Genomic DNA, 13,539 nt, shown 5'->3' on the forward strand with positions numbered 1-13,539 from the left:
GTTTGCGAGCTTGGCTTTGTGACCCCACACTACGGTTCATGACAGTTTCCAAAGGTGGCCTTGCAGGCAGGGTCTGCCTCCCTCCTCCTCCCTCCTCCTGCAGCCCCGGGTTCAGCACCGTGGACAGCTCCCAGCCTCCACCAGCAAACCGCCGCCCGCGGTCGGGCGCTCAGACGCAGGCAGGACAGCGAGGAGCTCGACGGCGCTCTGACCACATGAACAACTGCAGTTTGGGATATTTTGTGTATTTCTCGTCTGACCGACGGACGTGACAACATTGAAGACTGTTGCTGAAGTCAGAAGCTGCAACAATGATCTCACGATACAAACCGGTAAGTGCTGGTATCACCTGGGCACTCAGATACAGACTTCCTTTGTTTGAACCAAAGTGTTTAATCCGCCTTGTCCATCAACTGTCTACAGCAAAAGATTATTTGATACTCAGGTTATTAACTCGGAAAATAGGCACAGAGGGGCACAGTTCTTCTCATTTAACTGGGTCGCCTACATAAATTTAAACAGCTCCAGTCCTTTTCAATTACGTTGCAAATCATTTCAACTCATATCTAATCCAGCGATACAGAAACGGGGTTATAGATCACCAGGGTTCTGGTCTCGATATAAATTATGGGAAGTGTGTGCAGGCTTATTGCATTATTTATTTGTTGTATTGTAGTGGACAGTGAGCATTCTGAAACACGTAACCCCGCCTTCCTCTTCCTAGCAGCAGCGTAAATTCACATGCCTCCCAAATGAAAAAAAAAAAAAAAAAAAAAAATGGTTTACTGTTATCTTCAGCCCATTTAACGTTGTTTTATCTAGTACATGTACTCAATTACCAAGCTGCCCAGATTTTTATATTGTGGAGTTTACATTTACAAATCTCATGTCCAAATTCTGGCAGTAGGCCACTGTTCAGAATTGAATATTGAGAATTTTAAGACTGTCTTTTGTAAAATCTGTAGGTAATCTGAGTCTGTCACATAAAATAGTGTCCCTCCTTCCTATGATTGTTATTGGAGGAGCTGCTACTGGTCGTTCTCATCGTGCATGTCTGCAATCCCACTGGTGCTTTAACTCACTCAAGGTCCTATAAGCTGATCTTTAACCCCCTCAGAAATGTTAATTTGATCAGTGCTGGGTGGGTAAGGATGCAGATATTGGTCCTTTTCTATGTTTTTAGACAATTCGTTTGAAAACATGATCTGTTATTTAATTGAGCAAGATGAATACAGACCAAAGTTAAACGTGACTTATCTTGGGGTGGTTTGTTTAAATGTAATATGTTATTTTATGCTAATGAAGAGAATAAGATTGGGAAATATATTTGCATTATTTTGATATTTGCTTTATGTAAATAAGCACATATTAAAACATCACATTTGAACAAAAAGAAAGGAAACTGGACATAGAAAAACGTATTATTACAAACATAACTGCAACTACCTGTATATAGACACTTCCCCCAAGAAGTAAAATTCACTCATAAGCTTCTGAATTTATTGCTGTTTGTGTTTTTTTAAAGATTGTTGAGTTTAGCTCCATTTTTAGAGGACTGTTTTTTTTTTTTCTTAATGCCACCTAACTGTGACCTATAGATCATCTAGGCATTAAAATCTCCCTAAACTCAGGGGAGGATCTAGTGTTGTGAGAATTATAAACGAGATCTTTAGGGGCTTAACTGCCTCCAGCCTCTCACAAACATGGCATTGATTAGAATAAAGAATTTATTCTAATCGATGCCATTACTTTAAACTCTGACACTTCATTGTTCTTCACACATCTACTTTTACTGGCATATTGCTCAGTTTGCTCTCATCAGGAACAGGCAGGCATCTAACAATAGTAAAAGAAAACACAAAGATTAAAATTCTTTAAAACATATCTTAGGTCCTTTGAACGGGACAATTTGAATGATTTTTTGACATCTTATTTCTTTGCAAGAAAAAAGTAAATAATTTACAGGGGGTTTCTAAGTGAATTACATGGATTGTGAAGTATTAAAATTGTAAGCATGGAAATGTAAACAATATGCTAACCCGGCATGCCCAAGTATAAGTAAGGTCAAGTTATAAGATTTTTTTTCTAAACTTCTTTGGTGTTTATTTACTCTAGGCTTTCTTTCAGGTGTTACTATGTTATCCTGTTAAAGGAAATCAATAAGGTGTGCAGGGTGTGAGACCACAGGGCTCCAGTTAATGTGAATGTGTGTTAAAATGGAAGACCCAGTGGATTTTCTTTCCTTTCTGCTGTGCCTGGTGCCCATCTGTAGCAGCTCACCCTCAATCAGTATTCAGAAGAACTACTTTCTCTGCAACATCCTGAAGTAATTTGAAATCTTGGAGTAACACTGTCTGTGGTAAAATGTTTATTTCTGAGCTTAACATTTCTAATTGGATGTTTCAAAATAATCCTAAAGCACCAGGAAATCCATCTTAAGAATCTATGTGTCAAATTAAAAATCGTATTTGCTCAAACATCTTGGTCTGCATACAGGGCTTTGTAAAGCTATTCACACCAGTTTGCTTTTTATATTTTGCCGTGTTATGATCACAAACGTGATTGTGAATGGGAAGAAAAACTATGGATAATTTTTACACATAAATCTGAAATAACATGGCATGCATTTGTAGTCAGCCTCATTTACTCTGACACCCCTAAATGAAATCCATCTGCCAAATGTGAATGTTCACCTAAACCAAAATGTCAGAGAAGTACAGCATTTAGAAAGAAGGAGCAGACAGGCCCATATTAACCCAGAAGGAGCTACAGAGATCCATGGCACATATCGGAGAACTGGTCATAAAGACATCTGTTTATTGTTCCTCACTCCACAAATTAGTTTTTTAAAGAAAATAATAAGATAATTGTTGAAAGAAATTAACAGGCAGTCCTGTTTGAAATGTGCTTAAATTCAGGTATTGGATTTTAATTGAAAATGCTTAATGTTACAGTAAACTAACCCTGAACATAACCTGACCGCAGCATCCCTATCATGACATGTGGCGGTCGCAGCATCATGCTATAAACATGCTTCCCCTCTTGTAGAGGGAGATAAGCTGGTTAAATCTGATGTGAAGATGGATGGGCATAAATAAGTCTTTTGTGATAAAACAAAAAATAGATATACAAATCTAGATGTGTTTATATGGTAGAGAGATACCCCAAAAGAATTGTAGCTTTCAGTAGTAAAAGCCGGTTCTATAATTATTGACGCAGGAGAGCTGAATACAATTGGGATCCTCATTGTTATAACTATTATTGGCGCTTTTCTATCACATAAATGCATAATGTGGAAAAGTGTCAGAGTATGAATACTTTTACAAAACATTTTCACCAACATCACCAACTGTGTTACTTACTCTGTTGTTTGCTCACTGTACTGAGTTTGTTGTAAAGATCTTGATGTGAGTTGTGTTGTTGGACAGACTCTCAAACCATTACTGAACATTAAGAAAGCAGTGAAAGCCTGTTTATTTTAAGATAAACAGAAAACAGAAAATGCAAATAAAACAAACCTCTGTTCTAAATGTAAGGTAAAGTTCTGCAGGTACGTGACTCAGCACTGGGTTATGTAACAGCATACATGTGAGGTAGTCTTTGAGCTGATTCTAATGGAAAAGGCAGTAATTTCCTCCTACAGACATGTGGATTTTTCACTTAGTACCTGAAAACAGAACATCTTATAATTTTATTGTGTTTTTATGGGACAAATCTTAAGCCCTGGGACACAGTTTTGATTTGTGGTAAAAAACAAAAAAAACAAACTCTTAGTTAAAGCTTAATTCTATTTTGTTTTGACTTACCGTAACCAAATCACAGCTCCAAACCAAGCTTTTGAAAATGTTTGCATCTTTGTGTTTTCACACTCGTGTAAACTGCTCATTACATAGGCTTAACTGTCTGCTATAATCAGTTGGGGGCACAACGCAGAAAAGCATGCATTATTTTATGCCGCTAAGAAAATCCTGTGAGGTTTTCCTGTTCCCAGATGGATTATCAAAAATCTGCTCCCGTTTGGTTTCTGCTTATCCCTCCATAAACAAGCTGACGCTACGCCGGGATTCTCTCCCGGCAGGACTTGGAGGCGCAATTAAAATCATTCCAGAAATTCATGAATGTTTCATTAACTGCACAAAAGTCGTTATTCCCAGGTACAGCGTTAAATAATGGAACGAGGGGTAGAATACTGCAAGCCCTTATAAATGCTCTGTTCTGAGTCACGTTATAAGCAGTTGCTCATGCCTCTCACGTACCTCTGATATGACGTTTGCATGGTTCATCCAGCAGCTGAAACCCCCCGTCTTTTTTCCTTTCCTCTCTCTTTATCATTCACTGTTCTCTCCTTCATCCCCTTCATTTAGCGCTTCTTACTTACACTTCCAGCAAGCCTGCACTCTCTGCCCCCTTTTCCACTTGTCATCCAAGGTCGACTTTGAACTCTAAAGAGACAGGAATAGCTGGTGTACTGCATGTGTGCCTGTTTGTGTGCGTGAGCGATGTGAGGGTGTCTGAATGCATTCTGCCAGAGCTATGCAGAGCTCTGCACAAGCAAAGCTTCAGAGTTAGAGGATGTCAGCAGCCTGCAGTGGGACAGGATGCAGATGTTTCTCACCAACATGGGAAAAGCTGCTTAGACAGTCAGAGAGGAGAGGGAGCTGCTGCTGCTGCTTCACCAGACTCTGATTTTGTCCCTTGTTTTCCACTGGAGCTGATATTTTGGAGCTGGATCAGAGAGAAAGGAGGTCACGCTGGGAATTTGCAGGATCCTCAGAAGATGCAGTGTTGCCTTTTAAAAGACAGAATGCTCTGAACATATCATCTTTATCTTCTCTCTGTCTCTCCGTCTCTGGTTTTCCGCTCCTCCTTCTCCTCTTCCTCCACCTTTTCCCTGTCAGAGTCCCGGATCCACCATGTCCTTGGCTTTCTGTGGGAGTGAGAATAACTCATCTGCCTACAATGTGGACGGAGGTGTTCTCAACAACGGCTGCTTCCTGGACGCGCTCAACGTGGTTCCACATGTTTTTCTCCTCTTCATCACCTTTCCCATCCTCTTCATTGGTGAGTCTAGCAGGGAGGTAAGATTCTCAGCCTCCCCACACTATACAGATAGCACACACTCAGCATGCACACAGGATGTCAGCATAAGCAGATCGATGGACTCCAACTTGTTCTCTCTGTGTCCTTGCAGTCGTCTGTCTTCCAGTTCTTCAATGTCTCCATGTTAATAATTTTAATGTTTTGTTTCCTTACTAAGTTCAAATACTTTAATAAATTATACTTTAATATTAGATTTTCTTCAATGTCTATTATTTCTAGAAATCAAAATAAAAGGGGTGTAATACTCATCTACTCGAAGTAGATTCTAACAAATTTCTTTGTCAAAAAATCTGCATAAATCTTGCATTTTCTCCCGAGGTGAATATTTTGCACTGCCACCTTTAGCTGTGGCTGGCCTTTTGGTCTCTATTTTTCTCTTCACTAGCTTTATACAGTGTATCTAGACACTAAGATGCATGCCATTTATTTTGCTAAATAGCTCATGCTCAATCAGACTGGGAGACAGTATCCATGGTGTCTCTTGCTGTATGTTTAAGGCTGTTGACCTGCTGGAAGCTGGACCTCCTTGCCAGTCTTAACTATTTTATAGCCGTAGTTGTCTTAAAGCATTGCTGTGTGTTTATCTCCATCTACCAGACTGTTTACACTTACCAGCTCCCCCGTCCGCACTAAAGAAAGGTACCCCCACAGCACAAGGCCGCCACAACCATATTTTATTATGAGATTGGTGTGTTTGAGTAAATTCTGGTGTTAGACTGCCAGCAAAGTTCTCCAAAGTAGCCAAAAAGGCAAATTTTGTTTCCATCTGACAAGAGCATTGTCTTCTACATATTTACTGTAACCTTTCGTGAACCGCTGACAGGACTTGTTCTCAGTTATCCATTGCTTTTTTCTTATTTCTCTTTGAAATACGACAATCAATAGTGCAGAATCCACCTTAATGTTTAAATGAAGGATTGGACAGTCCTCTGGAAGATGTTCAACACTTAGGATATTACTTTAAAATCTAATTCTACTTTATACCCAGTATATTAATTTTTATCTATATTCCTAATTTGAACTACCATTGACTTCACAGTATCAGTATTTGTCATATGACTGCTTGAATGAAATATTTGGTCAGATATCACAATTCTTTTTTAGAAGGTCAATATTCTGGTAAAAAAAAACATTTTGGATAGTCTTCAACTGCTCTTCATGATCACCATATACATATTTTATTGGCTAAGGTGCTAAAACTAACAGAAATTGATGGGAGGATTCTAATAATGAATTAGTACGAATTGAGAAAAAGTGGGTTAATCTTAAATATTTCTCGATTGCAATGTTCAGTCATGTTGCTGCAATAACATGTTCTCCAAATGTTGCGTACATCTATTTTTTACAGAAAAAGAAACAGGGCCAACAAATATCCCTACTGTCTCTCTAAATGTCCTTGAAAGCCTGCCTGCATCCTTTATAAGAAGTGGAGAAATCTTGGAAAAGAGATTAAAAGTCTAGTTGTGTCGCATTGAAGCTTGACCTCTATGACTGTGAATCTACAATGACACCTCAGAACAAAGTGACTTTAAATAAATGCATTCTGCAAGACAATGTGATCTTCCTGTGATCCTACTGACAGCATGCAGGGGCTGAACTGTTGCTGGCATTAGATTACACATCCTCGGCTCACCTTTCGGGCTGCTGGACTTTCTATCAGTGTCATCACTGGAGTGTAACAAGGCTCTCTGCTCGCATGGGTGCTATGATCACACCTGCTCAGGCCTCATCATTGACGACTCCTACTTTAGATGTTATGTAGTGTTCGGGGCATATAAATGTGTCTAAACTGATTAATGCAGCATTGTAGGTACTAAAAAGATGGTGTCATAATGTGAGTCATTACCTCTGGGCTACATCATTTTAACTGTTGACTATGAAAGCTAACCCAAAGGTGGGTGTCACAACAGGAAGTTTTTACTTAAAACACATGAAGTTCAGGTGCAACTTAGTAAGGAACATTTAACTAAACTGAGATGAGATTTCTATGTATTTTGAAACTATATAGATTAAAAAAAAGTCCCATTAAATGAATATCTTCCATCCAATTCTGGATTTTAAAGATAAATACAGTTTTATATTTGAATCATTGTACTCCAGAGAAAGAGCAGCTACTATGACCTTCACAGCAATTATTAGTATAGTGAACAACATACATAGCTGCTCTCTGCTCATCTCCCATCTTTAAAATCTTTTAAACCACTAGGAGCCTAAATCGTAACTTGTCACTAAAAATAAACACCTTAAGATTGTAGTTGGCCTACAGGGGTTCCTTCCTCACTTCAGCCATCCTGTGCTGATGTTTTCAGCAGCGTCCTCACCACTAAAGACAATCCTCAGGGGGTGGGGATTCTTTCCCACTAACCTGACAGAGCCTTTATAGTCTGTCCTGTTTATATTCAGCCTGATGCCTGATGGAGACCATTGTGCCCTGAAGCTATGCAATGTCTTTCTCAGCTGGTGTTCATGAATTCACAGAGTTACAGACAGGCTACTGTTTAAATAAAAACTGGAGGGATGAGCAGGCATTCACTAAGAGACCTTTATAAGACTGTTTACATTACAAAAACCAATCCAGAGGTCTATTCAAGCTCAGTCACCCAAACGATCTCAGCCTATAATAGCTGACCTATATCTATGCAGTTAGCAGTTTATTGACATCTACACATTTCATCTCGTGTAAATAATTTTGGTTTTTGCATATGCAGAGAAAGTAGTTGAATGATATATGATCATTTCCCCCAATAATTTACTTACATTTTACGATGAACAGTGCTTGAGCAGAGTGAATGAATTTGCATGTGTGAAAAAAACCTGAAAGGGAAAAGATGTGCAGCAGATCAGTCTGTGCCAACACTTCAGAGTGAAAAAAAAAAAAACGTCAAAGGAGCCAAAACCACTAGAGTCTTTTATGTAATGTCATAAAGAGAGTTGTTTTGACAGCAGATACTAATATTTGTCACATAAACTGTATTTTGATGATTCACCTTTGGTCATTATGTGTCCTGAGAAAAGGCCAACATTTGTTCAAGTGAAAATGATAAATGGAAAGAGCTGAAACATCGACTCACTCTAATGCTAGCAGCCATACAACTACTTCGACTGCCTGCCAAGAATCAGCCACAGTATTTAAAATGACTGTGAAATAAACTCCATAAACTCTGGCAGGCAGCCATGTTTGTAGTTTATTTTCTACGCTATTCAGCCAACATGTAGGTCTTGGTTAGTCTCTAATCCTCACAAGGCATCAGTTTGACAAAACTCACAACGCTATATTTCCTAAATGCATGCTCTAAATGCATGCTCCCTCTATAACATGCAAACATTGTCTGTTTTCATGTTTTAAGACGTGCTTTTCAAATAGCATCACCTGATACTTTAAATTAGTTCTCTTCATCTCAGGTTGGGGCAGCCAGAGTTCAAAAGTCCACATCCATCACAGTACCTGGCTTCACTTTCCTGGACACAACCTCCGCTGGCTCCTCACCTTCGTCCTGCTCTTCATCCTGGTCTGTGAGATAGCAGAAGGCATTGTCTCTGACGGGTAGGTCAAACCCAAATACCCGAATTTTGCTTCTATAACTACATAAATAAACAGGACATCCTATGAATTCCCACATGTTTGCCAACCTACTTAGACTTTTGTGCTTGGTAAAAACAAATAAAAAAATCATTAAAAACTGAAAAAAATACATTCTTTAAAATAGAAAAATCACATTTGGGGGAGGGATGAATTAGGAAAGACCCACAAGGGCGACAGTGGCGTCGGGTGTAGGAGTTTGATTGATGGTTTCAGTGTCATTGTGTCCTTGGGCAAGATACTTCACCTGCATTGCCTGCTGATACTGCCAGCGTATGGCCGCCTCGCTTTTGTCAGTGAGCCCCAGGGCAGCTATGGCTACAATGTACAATGTAGCTTGCCACCATAAGTGTGTCAGCATGTGTGTAAATACGTGAATGACTGAATGTAGTGTAAAGTGCTTTGAAGTCTCCTCACTTAAAAAGGTGCTATATAAGCACAGGCCATTAATTCTTTGTTGAAATAGCTTGCAATATAAGCAGATTTTCCTATTAAAACTTTAGAAGTGTAATTTTGGGTCTGCTCTTGATTGGTGTAAAAATAAACACCATCTAAGATCAAAAACAGCCCTTTGGGCCTTTAGAAAAAAATTAAATATATATATATATTTTTTTTATGAGTCTGATCAAGGCTTTAAACCAGTGAAGCATGTCAAATCAATTACACCATGATACAGAAAATCGTCTACAGCTAGAGGAAATTTAAAAAAAGAACTAATGGCCCTTAAAGCAGACCACAACATGCTAAAATAAGAAACCAAAACCCCCGAAATGTAATCAGGAGCCAGCAGAAAGTGCATACATTTACAATTAGGAAGAGTTTGTACACGTTTGATCCTCATAGAAGATAAGCAAGGTGCAATTTTATGAAAAGGTACCATGTTGGTTTGTAGTTTTTTTTACCCACATGCAGAATCACACAGAGAAACAGTGAGTTTTATCATTTTATTTACAAAGCAACTAGAATCTGGAAGCAGAGAACTCAAGGAAGTCAGTTGAACTTTTTTGATTGGTCTGAAGGGAGAAAGCAGGCTGATAAGGAAGGAGTTGGTTGATGACAACTGATGACTGATGATTAATTTCCTAATTTGGGAGATGAAGGTGAGGTAGCATAGATCTGTAGGGGTTTGATTCAGCGGGCTATGCAGACTGTACCCCAGAGGTCCAGCAGAATGTCCATATAATAGTAGTCGTCTAGTCATCTTGATTGAGAAATGTTCTCAGGTGTGCATTAACACATATTGGCCTAGCCACCAGCAAAGATCCTCTCTGTAACAGGAAGCGTACTCACACAAGAAAAACAGCATAACCCCAGAGACCCTAACAAAAAGCCCACAAAGGCCAGACTAAAGATTACGAAAAAGGGGACCATGTCTAGAATAACATTCTTAGTTGATATTAATAAAACTAAATTAGTTGGAGGACAGTTTTGGCATTGAACAAATTGGTAATTTAGCATTAAACTGCATTCCAAGAAATTTGCTACCTATTAACCTTGCTCTGCTGCAAGCAGGACCAGATCAGCGGAACTTAACTAACCAGGATGACAAAGACTGGAAATATACCACTTAAGATTCAAGGTTCATTCATAAAAAACTCTAAAGTATTCTATGTCTGAAAGTCAGGAGAGGGGAAACCATCATCAGACTGATGTAAGAAACTGATAGACGAACACAAGATGTCATTGAAGCTGATTTTGCCAACCAGGGTAAACCAGTCCATTAGGAGGAAGGACAGCTCACCTTTTATTTTGACTAGAAAATTAGTTTTTATCTAACTATTGTTTTGTGGCTACAAATAGTATTTTTTTTCTATAATTAAAGTCAATTTTTTTTCAGAGATTAATAAGTAAAAAGACCATAGATTGATTTATAAACTAAACATTTAATGTTGTGTATTATTTTTTTTCCATATTGCTGAATGCCTATCATATGTTGGTATTTTTGGGTGATTTTATCCATTTTATTCAATTACTGTATCTCTGGATTTTTGATATTTCATAACAATCATTAATACAGCAACCTTAAATTTATGCCAGTCTTGCAGATTACATCATTTCCTGAAGAGAACTTTTTTTTTTCTTTTTTTTCCTACATTTTAAAAAGAAAAGCATCAGTGTCAGCTGCTGAAAAATGTAACAGGGCTTATTAAATTCACCTCAGTAGTTTGTCTGAGTTTTTGTCTGTGGAGGGGAAACTGATATTTTCTGCATTTTATTGTGTTCCTCTAATTTGGTTTTATCTTGGATTATTCTTGATTACTGCAAGGCAGTAGTTCCTCAGAGTGATTTTGTTATCTAATCAAACACTGTTATCCACCTGCGACGCAGGCTGAATTAAATTAACTGCAATTGGCACCTCCCTGACCACAGTTCATCATCTGCGCTTGTCCTTATGTCATTATCAGATTCGCTGAAGAGAGCTTGGTTGGGATTAGTCTCCATGTAAATGACATCAGGTTTAGTATATTTTGCAGAGCTGAAGAAGAATGAAAGGAAGATCTGTATAACAATCCAAAAAGCCTATTGGACCACGAGTTTATTACAAGACAGGAAGGAAGCTCCTGTATAGACTCTGCAGGTCTGTTTTGCAGTCCTACTGTTTGGAGGTTCCTAAAAACAACAGACTTTGTGCTTTATAACCTATAAAATGATGGACTGAGTGCTTATCATTGTCATAGATATGCGATATCACGTTGAATGAAAATAAATCCTGGAATATTGAGCTCAGTAAAAGATTATAAAAAAGCTCTGCTTTTACATTTTAGAAACACCTTGGTCTTAAAAAAAATGAAACACTAAAACCGCTAATGTTGCAGCCTAAAGACACAGTTAGATTTAAACATATTTAAATGACTGGAATTTGACTGTAAGACGCAAACATTTTTCAAGTATTTTAGCATTTTATTATATATCGTGTTACCTTAACACAACTCTTGTATGAAGAGCTCTACAATAATATTGTTTTATGTTTACAACTTAGTATTAATTGTATTGATTGCCTTTAATTTTGGGTTGCATTTATTCAGTATTTAGTAGAAATGCACCCATCTGATACTAGGATCAGATATTGACTTTGATGTTGACTAATTAGCTGGATGGGAAAGCAGAGAAATGGAGCTGAGCCCACATTCCTATCCAGCCATTTCTATCGTTGATATCATAAACAGCCGTACAGTTACATCTAATCATGTAATTGAGGAGAGCTCACATAGCAGCTAGCGATGATCTACCGTATCTCTGTGTTCATTTGTTTCCTTTTTTAACTTTACTCACCTGGAAAGGTTTAAGGTTAATTCATTCAGCAGTAGTATCGGATCGGTATCGGATATCGGTATTGGTATCAGATTGGATTGAAAAAAAATGAATGGGTGCATCTCTAGTATTTAGTTAAGAAACACTTAGTTTCATATTTCCTTGAGAAATAACTTTGATCTTAACTGCAATTAGGTAAAAATTGCAATGATAGACTAAAAATTGAATGCTTTATCTAAAACGTTTTGGTTTATCTTTTTATCCCTAGTTTAGAATTTTAGTTCAAAAACGAAGTGGAACAACATTTTATGTAGTTTCTATGGCTGAATGATATGGGAAAAGAAAAAAGAAGAAGGAAAAATATTTGCATGTCCAGACTTTATCCCTTGTTTCACCCAATCGTCTGTCCATCCACCCATCCATTCTTGAAAATGTAATCCATAAAATTTAAATTTACTTTTTTTCAGGTTATTTTTAAGTGAGTTATTTTTTTCTCAAAGTCAAATAGGCTGAATGCTTTGAATATTTGACTCTTAGAAAAGTATGAAATTTGACATTAACTCAAGACGACATTTCATTGGATGCAAAATTAGTTTTGATGAGGATGATTTGCACTTCTTTATTGAGTTTTCTGACACTGAGTCAGTCCTCCACCTGCTGCCTTTGCAGCTGGCACCATGTACCATGGGCTGAGTGGAGCTGAGCAATCAGGAGTGCTACTGTACCTAATAAAAACCAGTCAGTAGGCTGTAGTGAGTTCACTGTGTTCTGCTCAAGCCAAAATAACAGCAGAAGCTTCCATTTAAATTGTAGGATTAATAGTGAGATATTTTAGATTTATCCTTTTTAATTTAAAATTTGCTCTTTTAGACGCTGATCACATAAACCTCTCTGTTCTCTCTGGTTTCCCTGCTGTAGCATGCTGTTGGCTAATGCAGTGAGTCAGTGAGGTTTTGTGAGTTTTACACATCAGTGTTTTTTCGGAGAAAAGAGGATTGTAAACCATTGTTACTTAGTTGGTCAGGAGAGCTCTCCATCTGCTCATCTCCTCAGCTGGCTATTTAGGCTGACCTTACTGCTGCCCTGAAGAGGCACCTATGGTCATTACAGACTATATATATAAATGCTGTTGTTTGCTGTTTAATCATCATCTGCTGCCCCTTTAGAAATACACAACATTTCTGTTAACTTCTCTACTACCTGCCTGAACTATCATCTAACTTGTTTATTCTTCTGTTTGATTTGTTTTAGGTTCAGCCAATCGCCCCATCTTCACCTGTACATGCCTGCAGCCCTGGCCTTCATGGCCGGCATCACATCGATTGTCTACTATCACAACATTGAAACCTCCAACTTCCCCAAACTGCTGTTAGGTACAGTCTTCTTCAAACCCCGTCCCTGCATGAGTTTTTCCCCCTAAAGATAATCTGATATAGAAATGGAGCACTCTGTAGTTAAAGCTCAAAATCTTGTTGCATAAGAATACGGATTTAGTTTCATAAAAAAGATTAGTGCATATGAGGACAAATAACAAGCTGGTTCCCTTACACCCTGAGGAAAATGTATTCATATTAATGCCTAAATAACTAAAGGCTTGTCCTTTTTTA

The 13,539-nt window shown here is 38.1% G+C and overlaps 1 protein-coding gene across 3 annotated transcripts in view; it reads left to right on the forward strand.

Annotated features, from left to right (window-relative positions):
* abcc8 (ATP binding cassette subfamily C member 8) overlaps window positions 1-13,539 on the forward strand; it is a 95,174-nt gene continuing 81,635 nt past the window's right edge. Inside the window, exons 1-4 of one of the 3 annotated variants that reach the window (XM_015382313.1) lie at window positions 1-332; window positions 4,899-5,061; window positions 8,503-8,644; window positions 13,184-13,305. In XM_015382313.1, coding sequence (XP_015237799.1) covers window positions 312-332; window positions 4,899-5,061; window positions 8,503-8,644; window positions 13,184-13,305 — 448 coding nt within the window. In that variant the 5' untranslated portion in view covers window positions 1-311. Of the gene's footprint in view, window positions 333-4,898; window positions 5,079-8,502; window positions 8,645-13,183; window positions 13,306-13,539 lie in introns of those variants that run through there. The other 2 variants (XM_015382314.1, XM_015382315.1) reach the window with 2 other exon arrangements.

This window comes from Cyprinodon variegatus, unplaced genomic scaffold (genome assembly GCF_000732505.1).
Source record: "Cyprinodon variegatus isolate N-32 unplaced genomic scaffold, C_variegatus-1.0 Scaffold254, whole genome shotgun sequence".
NCBI lineage: Eukaryota > Metazoa > Chordata > Actinopteri > Cyprinodontiformes > Cyprinodontidae > Cyprinodon > Cyprinodon variegatus.